General features: G+C 45.8%; 2 protein-coding genes across 5 annotated transcripts in view; one reads left to right on the forward strand and one right to left on the reverse strand.

Annotated features, from left to right (window-relative positions):
- Positions 1-89: 89 nt before the first annotated feature.
- On the reverse strand, positions 90-9,061 carry TMEM213 (transmembrane protein 213). Its single transcript, XM_012447586.2, has 3 exons — positions 8,869-9,061; positions 5,647-5,718; positions 90-3,899 (listed from the first exon to the last, which is right to left on the reverse strand). The coding sequence occupies exons 1-3, from the start codon at positions 8,948-8,950 to the stop codon at positions 3,730-3,732; spliced, it is 324 nt and encodes a 107-aa protein (XP_012303009.1). The 5' UTR covers positions 8,951-9,061; the 3' UTR covers positions 90-3,729.
- Positions 8,933-23,580, forward strand: part of ATP6V0A4 (ATPase H+ transporting V0 subunit a4) — a 93,658-nt gene continuing 79,010 nt past the window's right edge. For 3 of the 4 annotated variants that reach the window (XM_064373017.1, XM_064373030.1, XM_064373035.1), the window contains exon 1: positions 21,003-21,061. The gene's annotated coding sequence lies outside the window, so the exon portion shown is untranslated. Of the gene's footprint in view, positions 8,981-21,002; positions 21,062-23,580 lie in introns of those variants that run through there. The other variant, XM_064373023.1, reaches the window with a different exon arrangement.

The following is a 23,580-nucleotide window of genomic DNA, read 5'->3' on the forward strand; positions in this document are numbered from 1 at the left end:
ATGAGCCACCGCACCTAGCCACTAAATGGTGATTTTTGAAGACAGATAATTATGCCACACCTTAATATTTAATACTTTATTTCTACATATGACATTTTGATACAGACATGCCCCGTATCGTATTGACCCTGTGTTACATAAACTGTAGCTGTGTTGAGGACACTGTCCGCTGCTAAAGGCAAAGTTTTAAAATGAAAAGTTCATCTACTGTTAGGCAAGTCTTGTTGCTTTAAGTTAGAAAGTTTTATTAGATCCCTGGAACTTGATGCCTGCTTTTCCTCTCAAATTTTCTTCATTTTTTTTTCTTTATTTTTTCTTTTTGAGACAAGATCTCACTCTCACCCAGGCAGGTGTGCAGCGGCGAGATCATAGCTCACTGCAGGCTCAACCTCCTGGGCTCAAATGATCCTCCCACCTCAGCCTCCCAAGGAGCTGGGACTACAGGCATGTGCCATCAGGCCCAGATAATTTTTTTGTATTTTCTGTAGAGATGGGGTTTCGCCATGTTGCCCAGGCTGGTCTCAAATTCCTGAGCTCAAGCAATCCTCCCGTCTTGGCCTCCCAAAGTGCTGGAATTACAGGCTTGAGCCACCACATCCAGCCCAGATTATCTTTTTTAACTTATTGACAGATAAAGATCTGGTCTGCTATAATCAAGAAATTTCCTGTTGAGGCTAAATCTGAGAGGTAGCATCTTGGAAGTAGAACCAGCAGACTCTATAACCATTTTTCTTTACAGTCTCAAGGAAAAGAGAGGCTGTATTGGTTCATTCTGCCCTTCCTCCTGTGCAGATGAAAGAAAAGCAATTGACAAAATGCCTACATTTTAATGTGAGATGGCAGAGACTCCACATACTTCACTTCAAGGTAGTCTAAGAATCTGCGGGGTTCCCCAGACTGGAGGGCATCTCAGACACCAACTGGTGCCCTGACCCTTCACTTAATAAAGCAGAAAAAAAAAAACAACCTACCACAAGGTTTAATGTATGGCACAAGAGCCAAGCTGCTTCGGGTTGGAAGAACAGTGAGCCCCATGCCCACCCCGATTCCATGAAGTGACTGAAATGGCCCCGTGAACTTTTGCAGCTCAGCTTGAAACTGCTCATTTGGTCCAATTCTTCTGTTTTCCATTTATAAAATTGTTGCCCAGTGAGATAAAGTGACTTATTTCTGTTCGCATTGACCAGAAATAAATCTTAATTTCCCTTTCCAAAAAGGTAACTCTCACCGCTATGTCACACACTGTTATATTTTTTAAATATTTGCAGGTGTTAAAGCATGCTCCTTAATGAATCTTTTCATCTCTTGGGAAATAAACCATCACATATTGTAGAAATTCTTCCTTTGAATTTCTAAAAATATGGAACATATACTCATATGATATATCCACAAAATGCGCCAGGTATTATGCAGACACTTTTGTTTCTTTCAGACAGTGTCGCCTAGGCTGGAGTGCAGTGGCACAAACATGGCTCACTGAACCCTTGAACTCCCTAGCTCAAGTGATCCGCCTACCTCAGCCTCCTGAGTAGCGGGACTATCAGTGTGCACCACCACGCCCGGCTAATGTTTTTATTTTTTTGTAGAGACAGGGTCTCACTATGTTGCCCAAGCTCAGACACCTCTATATACATGATCATTTAACACTTTGGAACAAGAAATTCATCCCATTGTACTGATTCAACATCCGAGATTCAGAAATTATCTGTTTTTTTTGGAAGACTACAAGATGAACCAGGCAATCTCTCCAGTTCCTGTTGTCAGGGAAATTTACTTAGATTTTCTGAAAGAGCAATTGAGCAGTTCTGAGTCATTTGCCTACTCGAGAGATTGTTTCTGTTTCAGAGGCCTTTCATTTTTCTTTTTTGTATTTTGACTATTTAGAGTTTATCCGATCTAAATACATGTTTTTTCACAGAGGGCAGAAATTGCTTCATAATTAGTCATTTTGTCCTTTCTTTCTTCTGATAAACCTGCCTTCCCCTCCTCTGCAAGAGTTCACGGTGATGTGCAAGGTCCACTCTCCACGCTAAGTGACAGTGACTGTAATTTGCTGAGGGAGCAGTGAGCAAACCATTGGCTCCTTCAGAGGCTGGTTATTTCAGCCATCTGGGGAAAAATGGAGGCTCCTAATGCAGAGGGGGATCTTAAGTCATCTAGAGCAGAGACTCATTTGTTCATTCATTCATTCTCCCATGCACTCATTGGACAAACTTGAATATGTACTATGCCCCAGAGGTGTGAAGAAGGATAAACTGGAGAGGCCCATTCACATGTCAGGGCAGAGCAGAAGTGCTCTAAGAGCACCAGCTCCAGGTCACCCAAGGATGGCCGGGAAGGCTCCAGGCAGATCAAGCTTTCGAGCTGGGCTTGGAAGAATGTCCTTGATTCTCGAGGTGGCGTTGGGAGGCAGCCATCCCAGCAAAGAAAATGACAGCAGAGAAGCTGGACACCAGAATGAGGAGTGGGCCAGTCAGAGTCCTTATTCCCAGATGTGCTGGGAGACAGTTGGAGTCCTACAAAGACCTGAGTGCCTGGCTGAGAAGTTTTAGTCCTTAGGAGCTACTGACTGTTGTCAGCAGAGGGTGACAGCGCCTATCCTGGTAGCTGCCCATGGGGAATGGTGAGCTGGGGAGGAAGATCCTCAAGGCCGTGAGGACAGAATGCAATACCCCTAATGTGGTCTAGGGAAAGGCGGTGAAGGCCAGAAGTAGGGTGCCGGCGGGGAGGATGGGTGGGCAGGAGAGCTGTGGAAGGCAGGAGGAAGCCAGAAGGAGAGCTGGAGAAGGACCTCAGGTGGGGGTGAAGATGGTGGGAGTGTCAAGGGGATTCTCACATTTTTATTTTAAAATTTTAAAATTTTTAAATAGAGACAAAGTCTCACCATCTTGCCCAGGCTGGTCTCAAATTCCTGGGCTAAAGTGATCCTCCTGTCTCAGTCTCCCAAAGTGCTGGGATTACAGGAATGAGCCACTATGCCCGACTGATCCTCACATTCTTTTATTTATTTATTTTTTGATACAGAGTCTCGCTCTGTCACCAGGCTGGAGTGCAATGGCGCGATCTCGGCTCACTGCAACCTCCGCCTCCCAGGTTCAAGCGATTTTCCCACCTCAGCCTCCCAAGTAGCTGGGATTACAGACATGCACCACCACGCCTGGCTAATTTTTGTATTATTAGTAGAGACGGGATTTCACCATGTTGGTCAAATTTGTCTCAAACCCCTGACCTTGAGTGATCCACCCACTTCGGCCTCCCAAAGTGCTGGGATGACAGGCATGAGCCACCTGTCATCTCACCAGTTCTCACATTCTGAAATGACAGTTAAGCCCTGGACTCAAGCCAGGGACAGAAGCCGATGACCCGGTTTTGGTGAGAAGGTTATGTGTGTGTTTCTGAACGTGTTGATGATGAGACTGTCTTATGTTTCTTGTGCATCTCCCTTGGTGCCTAGAAGAAAGGTTAAAACAGGGCAATTTCCAGAGGGACGATCTTAAGACAGGAGCCATCTGGGCACAGAAGCCCCGGAGGCCCTTGGGAGCGAGGTGCGAGGGCAGCTTTGGCTTGCCTTATGTGGTTCTCCTACTCCTTCTTCTTTCCCTTGTAAATGTAACTGAAGCTTAAAGGTGAAAATGACTTTTAAACAGTAGAAACTATGTTAGCCCTACTCCCCTCTCCAGTTAGTCCCAGATTGGTGGCGATCACCGTTTTGTGCACCGAGCCTGGGTCTCACGCTTGCAAGTCCTTGGGCTCATCCGGAGTCAGCTTCATCAGTTTGTCCACACAGAGCAGGATGAGAGTGAGGAACCAGAGGCTCCAGCCAACCGCCGCCGCGATCCAGCCGTACTCGTCCACCCCTGCGCGGCAGCACCGGGCTGCCTGTGGGCAGAAGTCGACGTCTGGTGGGGAAGGGAGAGCAAGGATGACTGCAGGCACCGCCAGCCCCGCCCAGGCTTCTCTACCGTGAATATTCACAGAGCAATCGACACAGTAGCAGGCATTGCTGAGGGGCTCCTACCTGCTGTGCACTGTGCTGAGTGCTTTTACACGTTAGCTCATGCCTGCCTCACAGAGCGACAGGTGCGGTGTTTATGCTCGTTTCACGTGAAGAAACTAAGGCTGTAACTTGGCTGAGGTCACAAGATGGCAGAAGGAGAACTCAAACCCAAGTCTGCAAGACTCCAAAGCCATACTCTTAACCTCTATGTGTTATTCCCTATCACCCTTCCTTTTGTTTTTGTTCTTTTTTTCTTTTTGAGACAGAGTCTCACTCTGTCACACAGGCCGGAGTACAATGGCACGATCTCAGCTCACTGCAACCTCCGCCTCCTGGGTTCAAGCAGTTCTCCTGCCTCAGCCTCCCGAGTAGCTGAGATTACAGGCAGCAGCCCCCACGCCTGGCTAATTTTTTGTATTTTTAGTAGAGATGGGGTTTTGCCATATTGACCAGGCTGGTCTCAAACTCCTGACCTCAAGTGATCCACCCACCTTGGCCTCCCAAGGTGCTAGGATTACAGGCGTGAGCCACTATGCCCAGCCTACCCTTTTAAGTGCCCAGAAGTTAATGCATTCCTTCATCCAATGAGGGCAGGATAAAGGGAACCAGACAAAATAAAGCAAAACTTTTTTTTTTTTTTTTGAGATGGAGTTTTGCTCTAGGTTCAAGCAATTCTCCTGCCTCAGCCTCCCAAGTAGCTGGGACTACAGGTGCACGCCACCATGCCCAACAAATTTTTGTATTTTTGGTAGAGACGGGGTTTCACCATGTTGGCCAGGATGGTCTCAATCTTGACCTCATGATCCACCCTCCTCGGCCTCCCAAAGTGCTGGGATTATAGGCGTGAGCCACTGCGCCTGGCCCGTTTTTTTTTTTTTTTTTTTTTTGAGATGGAGTCTCACTCTGTCACCCAGGCTGGAGTGCAGTGGCGTGATCTCGGCTCACTGCAACCTCCACCTCCCAGGTTCAAGCAATTCTGTCTTAGCCTCCCTGGTAGCTGGTGCTACAGGTGCACACCACCACACCCAGCTAATTTTTTGGTACTTTTAGTAGAGGTGGGGTTTCACCATATTTGTCAGGCTGGTCTCAAACTCTTGACCCTAGGAGATCCACCTGCTTCGGCCTCCAAAAGTGCTGGGATTACAGGCACGAGCCACCGTGCCCAGCAGCAAAACTTTCTATTAGCTAGACATGCATAATAGTGGTTGGTCTATGAATTACTGAGCTCCCTGTGGCTAGAAGTGCATGAAGAGGAAGAACATGCACAGAAGAAGAAGAAATATGCATGCCGAGGGTACCAAAACCAAGCCCTTGCATTGGGTAGAAGTTGCACTCGATGATTTTTTATGGCCTTTCCACCTCCAAACTTCTTCAAGCATTTGAACCTAGGTCATCGTTAGCTGCTGACCTGGGATGAGTCATTAAAGCCATCTGTGCCAAAGATCGTGCACCCAGATGGGGATCGGAGCCAAGAAAGCTTTTTAGACCTGCTCTGCAAATAGATCTGGGACAAACCACACTGGTGCACAGGAAGGCCAGGCAGGCCCTTGGCCACTTGATTGATATCAATGGAAAGTGGGGAGGCCTTTGTTTCCCACCCAGGCCGAGGGCCAGTTCTAGCGTTAGAGTGGTCGGCAGGAGAAGCTTACTGAGGCACTGTTCCAGGGTCCCCGGGTCTGGGCGGTGGGCGGTCAAGGCTGAGCTGTTGCTGCCACTCGCTTCTGGAAGAAAAGACAGGAGATAGTCTCAGGCACTAGCAAAAGCCATTCCCAGGCATAGATTTTGAAATCTTTTTTGGAAATCAGTAGTGAGCATTATGAAAGTATTATAAAAGCTCCAGCGTGGGCATATTGAGGCTTTATGCAACAAAGCTAACTCTCTGTTACGGGGCTGAATTATGTTCCCCTCTCCCCAGATTCATATATTGAAGTTGTAACCCACAATATGATTGTATTTGGAGATGGGACCTTTGAAGAGGTAGTTAAGCTTAAGTGAGGTCCTATGGGTGGGCCCTTATCCAATATGGCAGGTGTCCTTATAAGAAGTGGAAGAGGCCAGGTGCAGTGGCTCATGCCTGTAATCCCAGCATTTTGGGAGGCTGAGGTGAGCAGATTACCTGAGGTCAGGTGTTCAAGAACAGCCTGGCCAATGTGGTGAAACCCCGTCTCTACTAAAAATACAAAAATTAGCCGGGCGTGGTGGTGCATGCCTGTATTCCAGCTACTTGAGAGGCTGAGGCAGGAGAATCACTTGAACCCGGGAGGCAGAGGTTGCAGTGAGCTGAGATCGCATCATTGCACTCCAGCCTGGGCGACATGAGCAAAACTCTGTCTCAAAAAAAAAAAAAAAAAAAAAGAAGTGGAAGAGACATCAGCATTGCACATGCACAGAGAAAAGTCCACTTGAGGACACATTGAGAAAGTATCTATCTGCAACCCAAGGAGGGAGGTGTCAGGAGAAATCAAACCCTCCAACACCTTGATCTTGGACTTCCACCCTCCAGAATGATGGCTGTCAAAATAAATAAATAAATAAACATCATACACGCAAGCCCAGAGATTGCCAGAATACGCAGCGCATAGATTGATTCATGAGCAAGGAGTGGAAAGATAAAAAGGACTTTAGCATGAATTCTTAAAGTCCTGTTGGCTTGGGGTGTGGGATTGGGTTAGAGATCCAAGGCATCCAGGTTCCCGTCCATAACTGACAATGAGGAGAGAGATGACCTCTCAGTCCATACCATTCAATACAGCAGCCACTAGCCACTTGTGGTTGTTCAAAGTTATTAAAATTAAATTCAGTAAAAAACTCAGCTTCTTGGTTACATTAGACACATGCCAAGGGTTCCATCAGTGCATGTGACTAGTGGCGACCATACTGATAGCACAACTCAGACATGAGACATTTCCACCCCAGTGGAAGTTCTATTATTAGACAGTGCTAATGCTGATCTAGGTAGATGGGAACCAAGAGACGGATGGGACGAACCTTCCCAGAAATTATATTGCTGTTCAGTCTGCTTCTTTGGGAATGCGAAAAGGAAAAAAAAAAAGGTGGTGGGTGTGGAAACTCTCAAGGCTCCCCTGACTGTGAGTCAGTATGTCCTTCAAAGGTGCTTGTTGTCACACAGCAGGACGAGTTAATAAACCTGCAGTTTAGCTAAAGCCATGAAATTGCTGCTGAGACTAATTTTATGCCACTCAACCCCCAAGCCACTCCAATGTCCTGCTTAAGTATAGTAATGGCCTCGATGCAATCTGTTACTGTAAATTATTTACAGCTAAATGGCTTCGAGCCTGGTCTTTATTTGTTTTGGAGAAACTGATTCCTCGCCATTCTAATTTTCCTTCTGACTCAAATAACTTCCTTGGTCCTGACTTTCATTTCACCTCTACACCCAGAATGGAGGCGTCCTCTTCCAAAGTGAGTGGGAAAAAGCCCTAGTTAGCTGAATGCTAGGATTAGGTTCAAGCTCGTGAAATTGCCGTTGCTATAGGTCAAAATTGTTCAAAATCAGCAATTTTCTGTGGTTCAAAGGAAATAGCCCTGGTGAAAATTCCTAAGAATTTAGACATCACCCTCCTCCCCTATAAACAGAGCCAGAAGCAAGGCAGGGACTGGTCCCACTTGGTACAGGAAAAGCTGCTGGGAAGGCCCAACAATTCAGTGCAGTTAAACTTGGCTTTTGTTTTTGAGCTCCTGTCGTAAGCAAGGCACTGTCAGGGTAAGTGGAAAGAAACTCAGCGCTCTTTTTTAGGGAGGGGTGAAGTTGGAAAATAAAACCAATGTGTTCACCACAGTTGCTGACATTCACATGTGTGTTCTATGAGCTATTTCTAGGTTCTTTACGTGCAATTATGTCAATTCCTCTTGACAACAGCCCTGTGAACAAGCACTGTGATTGTCCCCATAAGATAAAGGAGGAAACCGGGCACAGAGAGGTAAAGTAATTTGCTGGAGGTCGCATAGCGATTGAGTCACGGACACTGGGGTTGAGTTCAGGCTCAGTGGCTCAAGAGGGCACGTCTTGAATGTCCACGCCAACGCCCCTGGCAGTGGCGACAGAAGAGAGTCTGAGGATGACAGGGGCAGATACAGGACTTTGCGGGGCAGGGTTGGTTTTGAGAAGGGGAGTCTTGCAGGGCACAGAGGGTGTTGCATTGTTCTGAGGTAGCTGAGGACAAGATCAACGCTAGGAGCATGAGATGATAACCAAGGTCCCTCTACCATGAGCTGCAGAGCCTGGCTGGGAAGGACAGAGCCGGGGACAGATCAGCCTTCCAGCCTCCGTAGGAAAACGGGGAGGTAACCCAGCATTTCCAGCACCCTGGGGAGGCAGGAGGGTGGGGAACAGCGAATGGCAGCCCTGTGGCAGTCAGGTTTTGTGAAAGTCACAGAGAAAGTACAAGGGGCAGGGAGGGATGGAGGATTTCGGAAAGGGAAGGCCAGACACAAATGTGCACAGGGAGGACTGCAAAGCACAGCAGCCTGGGGAAGGCTGAGAAGGAGCCTTTGGGACACAGCGGGCCAAGAGATGTCATTTTGGTTTCCTGATAGGTGACACTACAGCAAAAAACTTTTTCCTTTCTTTGTGGCCGACGGAGGTGGCTGCTCCTGCCCCAGCTGAGGAATTGAGTATCTGATCTCTGTCTTAGGCAAACCTACGACCTACCCTCGCCTCCCCGCTCCCCTAGGCCCACCTCCCACCCTCTGCCTAATCCTCCAGATGAGAAAGTTCTGTTTCCTCCTTCCTTTGTATAGGACCAACCCTGGCCAAGGAATCCTCCCCCTCCCCTTCCTTCCCTCCCACCTCTCTTCCCTCCTTCCCTCCCCCTTCCCAGCCTGGCCATGAATAAAGCTCACAACCCTACCTGCCGAGCAAGCCGAGTGGAAGGAGGCTAAGGCCAGGCTGAGGATCAGGGCGGCCCTGGTGGCAGCGGTGAGGCGCTGCATGCTGGAGGCGGTGCCGAGCGCCGGGTGCAGGTGAGCCGGTCCCTCGGGGGTGTGCGGAGTCCCAGGTGCAGGTGAGCCAAGTCCGACCTGCAGGAGCTGGAAAGCAGCTCTGCCAGAGGTGAACTTGTGCTGGGTGTTTGGGGAAAACGCGACGGGGTGGAGCAAAGGAAACTTGGCCTGTCACACCTTCTCTCACCTCTCTAGAAGGGAAGTCAAACTGTTGGCTGAGGAGGGAAGGGAGGGGCAAGCTATGCCCTTCTCCCCTGAGCACAGATTTTGTCCTTATTGAGAAAGAAGAAGAGGGCAAGAGATATCTGTGCCATGCTGGTTCCTGGGGATGAGTTGGCTGCCGCTCCCATCTGCAGGTGTAGCATGGATGCCCAATTCCATTTGGTCCAATATTCACTGAGCAGCTACTGCGGGCATTGACTGCACTCTGCTAAAGTTGGGGGATGCCTGCTCTCCAAGTGCTTTCGTTACAAACACGCATGATTCAACCTCAGAGCAGGGTTTGAGGAATGGCGTGGGAATGAGAAAGCACTGGGTTTCAACAGCGGAGGCTGCATCTGCTGATGGGACGCTTCAAGAGGAAAATGGAATTTGAGGTTGGGCATGGTGGCTCACGCCTGTTATCCTAGCACTTTGGGAGGCTGAGGTGGGTAGATCACGTGAAGTCAGGAGTTCGAGACCAGCCTGGCCAACATGGTGAAACCGTTTCTAATAAAAATACAAAAATTAGCTGGGTGTGGTGGTGCACACCTGTAGTCCCAGCTACTCAAATTGCTGGAACCCGGAAGACAGAGGCTGCAGTAAGCTGAGATCATGCCACTGCACTCCAGCCTGGGCAACATCTGTCTCAAAAAAAAAAAAAAAAAGAATGAAAGAAAATAGCATTTGACTGAGGCCTTGAAGGATGGCTAGAATTTTGACAGGGGGAGAGGGGAAGATGGCATTGTAGGTAGAGGGACAGATGAGCAAAGGCCCGGAGGTAAGGAGGTGTCAGAGGTCCGCTGTGACCACAGCACCCAGAAGCGCAGGTGAGCGAGGAGGGTGAGATGGGGAGGCGAACGGAGGAGAGCCGTGGGCTGAGCTTCTGCGTGCCTGGTAGAGAAGTTTGAAACAAAGTGAGGAATCAAAAGGGAAGGTTCTTTAGAGATTTTGAGCTGAGTAGTAACTTGACCAGAGCTCTGCATTCAGTCTAAAACATTTATTGAATACCCACCATGTACATACAAGGTCTTGGCCAGGTGTGGTGGCTCACGCCTCTAATCCCAGCTCTTTGAGAGGCTGATGCGGGCAGATCATGATGTCAGGCGTTCAAGACCAGCCTGGCCAACATGGTGAAAGCCCGTTTCTACTAAAAATACAAAAAACATTAGTTAGGTGTGGTGGTATACACCTGTAATCCCAGCTACTCAGGAGGCTGAGGCAGGAGAATCGCTTGAACGTGAGAGACTGAGGTTGCAGTCAACCAAGATCCTGTCATTGCACTCCAGCTTGGGCAACAAGAGTGAAACTCCATCTCAAAAAAAAAAAAAAAAAGTCTCATCCTGGGCATTGGAGACTGAGATGACTAAGATGCAGCTCTTCCCTTTGAGAGCACAGTTCAGCAGGGGCCAAACCTGGAAGAAAGAAATCTGATGCAGTCTGGCAAGATTCAAATAGGGGTGCCTTCCACCGCGATGGGAATAAAAAGGCGGAAGTGATGAAATCTGCCTGAGAGGTGAAGGGGAAGGATTCCCAGAGAAAGTGACATTCGGACTGGGTGTTGAAATTTGTGTGTGCAGATTAGAGTTGATGGGCTTTTCAAGTCAAAGGAATAGCACAAATAAAGGTGAGGGAACTGTCTGTGTGCACACAGCCTGCCACGTGTGGATGTGTTTCTGCACATGTATGGGTCTGGTAAGGTGAGGGGTAGACTCCAGCTCTGTGGAAAGACATGGAAGGCGTGAGTATGCCCCAAGGAAGGATTTCTTATTGGAGTGTAACAGCCCAGGGGAGGCACGTTTTTTCTAATTTGCTCAAGGATATAAAATAGTGGTGGCCTGTGTTCCTGGATTTGGGGACGGGACCAATGTGTTTTAGGAAGGCTGATTTTCAGGTAGAGTGTACAGGTCCAGTTTAGGCATTACCACTAGTTGAACATTAAACAGTTGCCAAGTAGCGGCTGCATGCCAGGTTCTTAGTGTGGGGACCTGGGGGTGAGAAAGACCACACAGCCCTTGTGCTCAAGGAACTCAGGGTCCCCACAGAGAGGACACTGCTTAATAGAACAGACGCTGCCCCCTAAACCCTGCAGGGAGATTCACAGGGCAGGGCTGATTTATCCAGTGGGTACTAGGGATAATAGCAATGCATGGAATCTCCAAGATTTTCAAGGATCTCAAAAATGTTTGAGACCTGAGAAAATGTTCTGGGATCCAAAATTTGAACAACTGACCAGGCATATTGGCACATGGCTGTCATCCCAGCATTTTGGGAGGCCGAGGTGGGAGGATCACTTGAGCCAGGGAGTTCAAGACCAGCCTGGGCAACATAGTAAGACTTGTGTCTACAAAAAAAAAAAAAATCAAAAAACATAAAAATTCAGCCGGGTGTGGTAGCGTGCACTTGTAGTCTCAGCTACTCAGGAGACTGAGGTGGGAGGATCACTTGAGCCCAGGAGGTTGAGGCTGCAGTGTGCTGAGATGGCACCACTGCACTCCAGCCTGGCTGATAGAGGGAGACCCTGTCCCCAAACAAACAAAAATTTGAACAACAAAAAACTGGGCAAGATGAATAATTGTTTCAAAAGCAAAGTTATATAGTTTATTTGAAATGTTTATACAGAAATGATGTCATGTGGGTCGTTGGGTGCGTTTTAATGTGTTTGACACGAGCAGAGCCTGTCCCTCCTATGAGACCGGAACCTGGGGCATACAGATATGTAAGATGGCCTGTCTGGGGTTGCTGTATGGTGGATTGAACAGCATCCACAGCCTAAGCTGAGATGGTCCTATCAAGTCCTATCAGGGAAGCTTTTCTGGGAAGCAGTGAATGTGGAGGAGGGGATAATGTGTTGTCCCTCCCTCCCTATTTTATCATTGTTATGTGATGTTATGTGACTGTTTTAGATGAGCTGTTTCTAGGACAAACAGTCTCCTATCTACAGATGGAAGAACTTTGTTATTCCGAAATAGGATAGGCTGGGGCTGGCGTGGTGGCCCATGCTTGTTATCCCAGAACTTTGGGAAGCTGAGGCAGGCGGATCACTTGAGGTCAGGAGTTCGAGATCAGCCTGGCCAACATGGTGAAAACCCGTCTTTACTAAAAAAAAAAAATACAAAAATATTAGCCAGGTGTGGTGGCTTGTGCCTGTCATCCCAGCTACTAGGGAGGCTGAGGCAGGAGAATCACTTGAACCCGGGAGGTGGAGGGTGCAGTGAACCATGATTGTGACAGTGCACTCTAGCCTGGGCAACAGAGCGAGACTTCTTCTCAAAAACAAAACAAAACAAAATATGATGGGGCTGGACTGGCCACTGATAACTATTAACCCCAAAGAAAGGGCTGTGTGTGTGTGGCCACTTTTTACTTTCCGAGTGTCACCAGTATTCGCTGTTTTTAGCGTTTCCTCACTCATACGTTTTGCATCAGGTTTACTTTGGAGGGCGTACCAGGAAGTTGCCTTCCTCAAAGCTAGACTTTCTCAAGACTTTTTTTGTTTTTAATGGTTGAGATAGGTATTTGGTTACACATACTCTTTGAAAAGTTCAGGCTGAAATGTCTGCGGCCAGGCGCCATGGCGGTGGTTGGAGAGGGGGTGGCCAAGAGAGTGGGATTCCAGGGCTCTCATTGGTTCCAGTTTCACCTGTTATTCCTGATAAGATTTCATGTGAAAGAGAAAAGAAGTGGGCAGAAAAGATGGAAAATCTGCAGTCTGTGGGCTGGAATGGCCCCTGCCTATGGGAAGAATATTATACTGTAAAGAAGCTTCTCTTGTGATTCTGATAGGCCCCTTTGCCGCCTGTCCATCTCAGAGAAAGACCTCTGGCCTTGAAGTTGGGTCCTTCATCTCCAGTTAACCCAAAATCCATTCAGAGGAGAATTGTGGCCCTAACTGGGCCTGTGCCTGCCAAGCTGCAGCTCTCTCGTAGAGATGGGGTTGATGGCTCTTCTTGCTCCTGGCTCTGTCAGGATTCATTTCTACAAAATAATATCAGGCTCTGGGTGCTTGTGGCACTGAAACATCTAGATGTGGACCTGAGCTGCACTTAGTTTGTGGAGGGGTTAACCTCACTCCTTGCCCCTCCGTGATGGGTCTATAACTTGGCGAGGAGAAGTTCTCTTTTAGGAAAACGTGAGAACTACAGCTGTTAAGATCATGCCATAGAGTTGATGAAAGTAACAGTCAGCACGGAAGGCCTGGAGTCTACCACTTGGAATCATTTCAGGACACTTCCCAGGATGATTAATTCAGCTTGTTCAAAATTGTACCGGGAGGAGGTGCAACTATGGCACAGACACTTGGAGGTTAATGAAAGGGGGTCCTTCCTCTTGGCGAAAGCAACCTTCCATCTGGGTCCTGTATCCTATCCCTTCCATCTTCTCCGAAGTATATTTCTTAATTTCCAAACATAACGGAGGTTTTCTCCTATCTTTTTGTTATTGATTGTTAGCTTAACTGTGATCTGTGAATATACTTGGATGATTTCTATTTTTTGATATTCTTTAAAAGACACCATAGGACCAATTTTTGTCGTTCTTGAATGTGTCATGCAGTTGTGGGCTCAGTGTTCTAGGCAACTCCATTAGATCAAGGGTACTAATGGTGTGGTTCAGAACGTCTACACTTTTTCCTGTCTTTTACAAATGCGGTCTGATTATTCTATGGAATACTGAGATGATTGTGGGTTTCTTTCTTCCCTGTAGTTTTGTCTGCTTTTGCATTATATATTTCACACCCTCCCGGCAAATTGAACCTTCTTTGAAAGATCATTTTGTAATATCCCTCATCTCTTTATTTTGAGATGGAGTCTCACTCTGTCACCAGGCTGAAGTGCAATGGCGTGATCTTGGCTCACTGCAACCTCTGCCTCCCAGGTTCAAGCGATTCTCCCACCTCAGCCTCCCAAATAGCTGGGATTACAGGCATGTGCCAACACGCCCGGCTAATTTTTGTATTTTTAGTAGAGACAGAGGTTTCACCATGTTGGTCAGGGTGGTCTTGAACTCCTGACCTCAGGTGATTCACCCTGTCTCACTCTCCCAAAGTACTGGGATTATAGGAATGATCCACCTGCCCAGAACGTTCTTTATCTCTAGTAATGCTTTTTGCCATAAACTTTACTTTGTCTGATATTGCCAGAGCTACTACAGGCTTCTTTGTTTTGTTTGGCAAGCTAAATCATTTTGCCATCATGTTACCTTCAACGTTTCTAAAACCCCGTGCTATGTTTCAGATACCTACCTTCTAAGAAAATACAGCGTTAAAATTTTTTTAAAAATCCAGTCTGACAATTTTTGTCTTCAATTTGGCCACTTAATCTATTTCCATTTGATATATTTACTGACGTGTTTACGTTTAAATCTGTCCTTCTACTGACTGGGCCAGTGACTTATACCTGTCATCCCAACACTTTGGGAGGTCAAGGTGGGAGGACTTCTTGAGCCCAGGAGTGTGAGATCAGCCTGGGGAACGTAGCAAAATGCTGTTGCTACAAAAAAAAAAAAAAAGAAAAAAAAAGAAAGAAAAGAAAACTAGCTGAATGTGGTGTTGCAAGCCTGTGGTCCCAGCTACTCAGGAGGCTTAGCTATGAGTATTGCTTGAGCCCAAGGTGGCAGGGAGCCATGATGAGGTGATGGAATGAGAGCCCATCTCTAAAACTTAAAAACAGTACAAACAAATCTGTCTATCATCTTACCAAATGTGCTGTTCTCTTCCCATCCAGCTTATGTTTCTTTTTTCTCACTACTTTTGGATGGAGCTTTTTTGTTATTCCATTTTATAGAGATTGCAATGTGCATTCCTTTTTTGTTGTTTGTAAAGATTATTTTATTCTGGAACCCAGGAGCATACATCTAAGTTACCCTGAATATACATTCTCACAAGTGCATTCTTAACATATCAGAGTCTAATATTAATTGACACTCTTACCATCTTCACAGATAATATGAAGACCTCAGAACATTAACCCTGTTTATCTATTCCTGATTCTTATGCCATCATAGTCACGTATGTTAGTTATTCACATATGTTTTAACCCAATAAGTCATTATTATTATTTTCCAAGTGAATTGTGAGTGACATGTATTAAATTTATTTACATATTTATCAGTTTATTGTTCTTGATATATTTCTGCGTGCTGATCTTCCATCTGCGATCATTTTCCTTCTCTTTGAAGAATACCATTTAGTATTCCCTCACTGGAACGATTAACACGCTGTTTTTGTTTGTCCGGATATGTTTTTATTCTTCCTTCATTCTTGGAAAATACCTTCATTGGGTACAAAATTTAAAGTCGGCAGATATTTTCTTTCAGTGCTTTAAAGGTAACATTTCATTTCTTTTGACCACCATTGTCTCTGTCTACCTCACGGGGGCTCCCTTGCAGATAACTTGTCTTTTATTTCTTCGGTTGTTTTTAAAATTTTCTTTGCCTTTGGTTTTCAGCAGTTTTACTCTGATGTGCCCAGGTATAGATTCCTTTTTTTTGTCCTGTTTGGCTTTGTAGACAATTGGATATGGAGCTTGATGTTATTCATAAATTTTGAAAACTTCTCAGCCATCAAATACTACTTGTGAACCCATTCTCTTCTTTTTGTGACTGATTACACATAGGTTTGCTCTTTCTACTATATTCTCTAATTCCCTTACCTTCTTTTTTATTCTTTTTTTTTTTTTTTTTTTGAGACAGAGTTTCACTCTTCTTGCCCAGGCTGGAGTGCAGTGGTGCAATCTTGGCTCACTGCAACCACCACCTCCTGGGTTCAAGTGATTCTTCTCCTGCAGCCTCCCGAGTAGCTGGGATTACAGATGCTTGCCACCACACCCAGCTAATTTTTTGTATTTTTAGTAGAGATGGGGTTTCACCATGTTGGCCAGGCTGGTCTTGAACTCCTGACCTCAGGTGATCTGCCCATCTCAGCCTCCCAAAGTGCTGGGATTACAGGCATGAGCCACTGCGCCTGGCCCCTTCTTTATTCTTTATCTTTTTGTTTGCCTGTGCTTTACTCTGGATATTGTCTTCTGCCCTATCTTTTATTAGATCTCTTGTCAACTGCATCTAATCCCCTTTTATAACTACCCATTGGGTTCTTAATTTTGATTATCTTAGTTTTAGTTCCAGAATTTCCATTGTGTTCTTTTTTATATTTTTTCTCTGCCAGGCTATTCAGTCCTGTTTTTCATCTTCATCAGTAGAGGGGATAGAATTCCTTTAAAATATGTGTCTGATAACCTCAGTCTTTGCCACTTTTCTCCCATGAGTTCATTTCCATTGTCTATTATTTCTTTTGTTTTCAATCATGTGGTCATGTTTCTTTGCATACCTGGTTATTTTTTTATTGTGCGCGAAATGGCAATTACACACAATTGTTTATAGAAATAACTTGAGACCTAGGAAAATGCTCTCTTCCTGTAGACATGATTTTCATTGTTGTTGCTTTAAGCGAGTGCGTGGGAGCAACAGAAACCTGCTATCATGTCATTCCAGTCTCAGGAATCGAGATGATTTGTGTCAGTTTATTTTGGGTACCTTTCCTTCTGTCATGTAGCCCTTTAGAAATTTTATCCCCAAGGAGATAACCAGAGATAAGCACAAAATGCATATCCAAGGTTCTCCATCTCAATATTACAATGTTTGTAAAAGTGAAAGCTTGGAAGCAGCTTATGATAAAATAAAGGGTAGCTATTAAAACAGTTTTTGGGGCCGGGTATGGTGTCATGCCTGTAATCCCAGCACTTTGGAAGGCCAAGCTGGGCTGATCACCTGAGGTCAGGAGTTTGAGAATAGCCTGGCCAAGATGGCAAAACCCCATCTCTACTAAAAATACAAAAACTAACCAGGACTGGTGGTGTGTGCCTGTAATTCCAGCTACTCAAGAGGCTGAGGCAGGAAAATCGCTTGAACCCAAGAGGCAGAGGTTGCAGTGAGCCAAGATCATACCACTGCTCTCCAGCCTGGGTTACAGAGCGAGACTCCATCTCAAAAAAACAACAGCAACAACAACGAAAAATTATTGGGTAACATTTAATTATTTGGGAAAACATTTGCTGTATTATACAAAACAGAAAAAGCAGGATATAAATCTACATCTCAAAATAATTCCAGTTTTGTAATATATACACATATACAATGAAAAATGTTTGGAATGCATCCTCTCAAAATGTCAGTAGTGGTCATATCTAGGATGTACAATTTTGGGTGGTTTCAATTTTCTTTTTAATACTTTTTTGTGTTTCCATTTTAAAATAATGAATGTGTATATTGTTTTTTTTTTTTTTTTTTTGGGAAGGAGTCTTGCTCTGTCACCCAGGCTGGAGTGCAATGATGTGAACTTGGCTCACTGCAACATCTGACTCCCAGGTTCAAGTGATTCTGGTGCCTCAGTCTCCTGAGTAGCTGGGATTACAATCACCCGCCATCACACCTGGCTAATTTTTGTATTTTTGTAGAGACAGGGTTTCACCATGTTGGACAGGCTGATCTCGAACTCCTGACTTCAGGTGATCCACCCGCCTCAGCCTCCCAAAGTGCTGGGATTACAGGTGTGAGCCAGTGTGCATGGCCTAAGTTAATACATTTTCAACAAGTATTTCACAGGAAAGCAATATAGTGACAATGAAACAGATAGACCACATTTTATGTATCTGTCCCATTACCTGGGAAAAATTTTCAATATCAGGGAATCTTGTAATCCTAGCGCTTTGGGAGGCCAAGGCGGGTGTATCACTTGAGGTCAGGAATTCAAGGCCAGCCTGCCCAATGTGGTGAAACCCCATCTCTACTAAAAATACAAAAATTAGCTGTGTGTGGTGGTGTGTGCCTGTAATCCCAGCTACTCAGGAGGCTGAGGCAGAAGAATCACTTGAACCCAGGAGGTGGAGGTTGCAGTGAGCTGAGATTGTGTCACTGCACTCCAGCCTGGACAACAGAGTGAGACTGTCTCAAAAAAAAGACCCAAAAAAAAAAAAAAAAAACCTTGCATTTTAAGTTTCACACGGTACAGATTACTGCCTATCATAGCCTCTGCTCTTGGAGTGCTCACGGTCACAATGGAATGTACAGACATATCCAGGAATGGTCAGGACACAAAGAAGACTAGAAAGAAGATACAGGATATAACATAGAATTGCAGTTACAATCTCAGTGTTGGAAAACGACCTCAGAGACCATCTGGGCCAATCTTTAACCTCGGAAGAATGCCCTCTGTATTAACCTGTTCTCAGGCTGCTAATAAAGACATACTCGAGACTGGGTAATTTATAAAGGAAACAAGTTTAATGAACTCACAGTTCCACATGGCTGGGGAGGCCGAATGATCATGGCAGAAGGCAAAGGAGAAGCAAAAGCACATCTTACATGGGGGCAGGCAAGAGAGCTTGTGCTGGGGAACTCCCATTTATAAAACCTTCAGGTCTCTGAGACTCATTTCCTATCAGGAGAACAGCACGGGAAAGACCCACCCCCATGATTCAATTACCTCCCACTGGGTCCCTCCCACCACAAGTGGGAATTATGGGAGCTACGATTCAAGATGAGATTTGGGTGGGGACACAGCCAAACCGTATCACCTTCCTATAAAGAAAGTAGGATGTTACAGAGTTTCGTACAGCTGCCTTTGACCTGTCCTGCTTCTTAAGGTTGTTAGTTCGACTTCTGCTTAAATGCCTCAAGTGACCAGTTTCTCACTAATTTTTAAGACAGCCCATTCTTCTGTGGGATAGCTCGGGTAGAAAAGTTTGTGAGTTACCGGCATCAAACAGGTAAGGGCATTTTAAGGTGAAGTTAATACACAATTGGAAGGGAGGTCTTTTCAGCTCTCAACTCTGTGATTGGCAATTTCTGGTTCCCTACAATTAGTCTTATCATTTGTGCGAAATATTTCTGTTGGCACAACAAGCTGAGCCTGTGGTCAGATTCATCTTTTGTTTAATAAACAGAGATGTGTGTTCGCAAAGAGTAACTTTAAGCTAAGGTTTTTGGAAATAAGCTGCAGGTTTGTGATAAACATTCCACCGATTTTTCTTCTCCAGTTTTGTTCACATAAAACTGAAAGGAACCAGATAGACAAGATTGGCCCCGTCCTCCCAACATCCAAAGATCTCTCTCCCACTGTGTTTCTTGGCCTCTTCTAAAACTTCTTTCATTGTCTTTCTTTCTATTTTTTTCTTTTTCCTTTTTTTTAGACAGAATCTCACTCTATCTGCCAGACTGGAGTGTAGTGGCACAATCACAGCTCACTGAAGCCTCCACCTCCTGGGGCTCAAATCGTCCTCCTGCCTCAGCCTCCTGAGTAGCTGGGACTACAGGCATGCACCACCACACCCAGCTAATTTTTTTATTTTTAGTAGAGACAGTGTCTTGCTCTGTTGCCCAGGCTAGTCTCGAACTCCTGGGCTCAAGCAATCCTCCCGTCTTGGCCTCTGGAAATGCTGGGATTACAGGTGTGAGTCACCGTGCCTGACCTCTTTTTTCTTTTTTTGAAAATGCTTTGCCCATATGTTTCATTTTGTTTATTTATTTATTTAGAGACAGGGTCTTGCTATGTTGCCCAGGTTGGACTACAGTGGCTATTCGCAGGTGCAATCACAGTTTCTTATGGCCTCAAACTCCTGGGCTTAAGTGATCCTCTCACCTCAGCCTCCTGAGTAGCTGGGGCTACAGGTATGCACCACCATGCCTAGCGTGACCTTGGAGAAGTCATGTAACCTTGGCATTGATGCGACGTTCTAGGAGGGGAACACAAGGGGGAAAATCTGGGGGAATTATGCCTTCCATCCTTTGTGAGGGGACTTTACTCTGGGGTCCACAGGACTCTGCAGAGGGGATACATGCTGCCCAGAAGGGGATTGCTATATATAGTTCCTAACACACAGGCATAAGTACTGTGAGAAACAACTGAAAAGCTATAGTGATGGCACGAAAAGACCCTGAAATGCAGAGCCCTGGGTTCTGCTTCCGGCTCTGCCACCAATTACCTGCGGGACCTCAAGCAAATTGCATCCGCTCCCTGGAGTTCTGTTTTCTCGTCTCTAAAGTGAGGAGGCTGAATGAGATGATCCCTAAGTTTCTTCCAGTGGTAGATTTCTATGACTCTGTAGTCAATGCAGGATATTAAGTGGAGAAAGAAGAGAAACAAGCCACTACATTTAAATTCTTTTTTTTCTTTTTTAGAAAGTGGAGGTGGAAATCCCAGTATGAAACTTACTTGTGTAATTGAGTGTAAATATTATTATAGAAAACGCAAAGAACTAGGGCGGTGCTCTCAAGTGAAAAACTTAGGCGAGGGCTGGGTATGGTGGCTCAAGCCTGTAATTCCCACACTTTGGGAGGCCGAGGTGGGAAGGGTGCTTGAACTCAGGAGTTTGAGACCAGCCTGGGCAACACAGTGAGAGTCCATCTCTCTCTCTCTCTCTTCTCTCTCGCTCTCTAAACCTTAGGCTATAGGTAAAAAATCCATCCATGATAAACTTCAGGGCGTTCTGTTATCTCTCTTTTTTTTTTCTGAGACAAGGTCTCACTCTGTCACCCAAGCTGGAGAGCAGCGGTGTAATCTTCATTCACCGCAGCCTCGACCTCCCCAGCTCAAATGATCCTCCCATCTCAGCCTCCTGAGTAACTGGGACTATGGTGCACGCCGTGAGCCCAGCTAAGTTTGTTTCCTGTAGAGACAGAGTCTTGCTGTGTGGCCCAGGGTGGTTTCAGACTCCTGGTCTCAAGCAATCCTCCCACCTCGGCCTCCCACAGTGTTGGGATTACAGGCATGAGCCATCGAGCCCAGCCCGTTCTATTCTCTCTATGATAAGACTTCATTTTACTAAATCTCATTTCCAGTTGAAGACAGGAATGAAAGGAATGTAAAGCAGCTTTGCTCTGAAGAGAAGAAGAGAAAGAGACACAGCCAAGGTACGCTGAGGTGGAGAAGAGGAAAGCTGGAGGGCTCCGTGGTAGAGGAGGATCTTCTGAGGAATGAGGTGGTCGTGCGCTGAGGGGAGTGGGGAGGAGTGGAGGGTGGATGAGAACGGAGCTGTCTGAGAGCCACTGGGAGGGCTCTGTGTCCTAGGATGTGATCTAGAGGATAGAAAGTGGTAGAAAAGCAGGGAGGGCCCCGCTGACGTTGGATGGCAGCAGTGAGCACTGAGACACCTTCCTGGAAAAGGTCATGGCCAGGAGGAAGTGGAAATGTGCATGGCTCGGATGATCCTGGTTCCAACATCCGTAGATTTGATCTCAGTGTGCTGATTCACAAACTCTTGGACCTTACTATTAATGAATTGCATTCAATTGCACGTGTGTGTGTGTGTGTGTGTGCGCGCATACAATGGAAGAAGTTGAATGTCATGCCCTCTTTTTTTAGCAACCTCCGATCATTCTTTTCTGTCTCAAGCACTTTGTCTGAGTGCGTACTGTAATGGATGGTGGGTGGTGGAGTCAGTGCCTGGCCAAAGATGAAGAAGTATTCAGCTTGGCTAGGCTCGATGGCTTATACCTGTAATCCCAGCACTTTGGGAGGCCGATGCAGGTAAATTGCTTGAGGTCGGAAGTTCAAGACCAGCCTGGCCAACATGGTGAAACCCTGTCTCTACTAAAAATATAAAAAATTAGCTGGGTGTGGTGGCGCACACCTGTAGTCGCAGTTACTCCGGAGGCTGAGGCAGGAGAATCGCTTGATTGAACCCAGGAGGTGGAGGTTGTAGTGAGCTGAGATCACGCCACTGCACTATAGCCTGGGTGACAGAGCGAGACTCTGTCTCAAAAAAAAAAAGTATTCAACTTGAGTGGGTGATAAAATCAATTATTTGAATGAAGGCAGTCTGGTGAGAATTCAGTTCAGAAAAATTAGACGCTGTTTTTAGAAAACTCAGATTGTCACTTTTCCAGCTAGATTATTATTTTTGGATTAAATTTCTTGCAAATATTTTAGCTGGCTCTCTATTTATCCTTTGTCATCCTCTTGTAAATTGATCTTGTACAGCTGAACACGTGATCGTGCACAATATCTTCCTAATCCTGGTTACAAGGATGAGAACACAGGAAGCCCTGTGTCTAAAGGAATGCCCACTTTAAAGGAACATAAGTGGAATGCTCATCTCTTAACCCTCAAAAGCCATTTTGTAGAAAGTCCTCAGGGCATGAAAGTGCCTTGCCAGGGACCTTTGAGGCCAAGTGTAAAGCATTTGGAACTGGCAGTGTGCCCCAGCCTTGTCTAAAGAATGGTAACAGTGGCATGAAACACCAAATGTCCAAAGCAGTGTTCACTTGGATAATATAGAGGATCAATTCTGCCCTAAGAAAGTTGTTTCTCTCGAGACCTAATGCTGAATTGAAGTATTATTTTCCTTCAAAGTATTGATTGAGTTGACTTTGAGAGTATATACAAATATTCTATTTAAGGATTCATAAGAGGATGACTTTCAATGACACAATTAGAGAAATAAGACTATTATGTGGCTTTGGGCAAGTCACTTATCCTCACTGTACCTTTTCTGCAAGAGTGTATTGAACTAAATCATCTATATCCCACCTGTCAATGGACACCCTTTTGGGGGCCAGAGCTAAGTTCGTTTCTTCTTTCCTCCTTTCCTTCTTCCTTTACTCTTGAGGTTCACATAGGGAGCTTAGAAAGTTTACTCTGGGCCGAGTGCGGTGGCTCACTCCTGTAATCCCGGCATTTTGGGAGGCCGAGGCAGGCGGATCACCTGAGGTCAGGGGTTTGAGACTAGCCTGGGCAACATAGTGAAACCCCGTCTCTACTAAAAGTACAAAATTACTCAGGCATGGCGGTGCAGGCCTGTGATCGCAACTACTTGGGAGGCTGAGGCAGGAGAATTGCTTAAACCTGGGAGGTGGAGGGTTGCGGTGAGCTGAGATTGTGCCATTGCACTCCAGCCTGGGTGACAAGAGCAAGACTCCATCTCAAAAAAAAAAAGAAAAAAAAAGAAAGTTGACTCTGGTTTTGGACAGATCGGACTGTGTTTGCTAATGCTTGGCCTGTTTCAATTTTCCATGAATCAGCAATGCTATGAAATGTTGCACAGAGAAAAATTGAGCTCAGACAGGAAACTTCTAGTAAAATGTCAAAGACGTCATGGTTCAAAGAGATTGTCTCAAATGTACATCATGAGTCAGAAAAAGTGGGCGTTCCCATTGAAAAAGTTATTTTTTTGAGACAAGGTGTCACTCTGTCACCTTGGCTAGAGTGCAGTGGCACAGTCATGGCTCACTGCAGCCTTGCACTCCCGAGCTCAAGTGATTCTCCCACCTCGGCCTCCTGAGAACTAGGACTTCAGGTGTGCACCACTATGCCCAGCTAATTTTTAAATTTTTTTGTAGAGAGGGGTTCTCACTATGCTGCCCAGGCTGGTCTCAAACTCCTGGGCTCAAGCAATCCTCCTGCTTCAGCCTCCTAGAGTGATGGAATTACA

Source organism: Aotus nancymaae, unplaced genomic scaffold (assembly GCF_030222135.1).
Source record: "Aotus nancymaae isolate 86718 unplaced genomic scaffold, 86718_ANA_hifiasm-v0.15.2.pri h1tg000002l, whole genome shotgun sequence".
NCBI lineage: Eukaryota > Metazoa > Chordata > Mammalia > Primates > Aotidae > Aotus > Aotus nancymaae.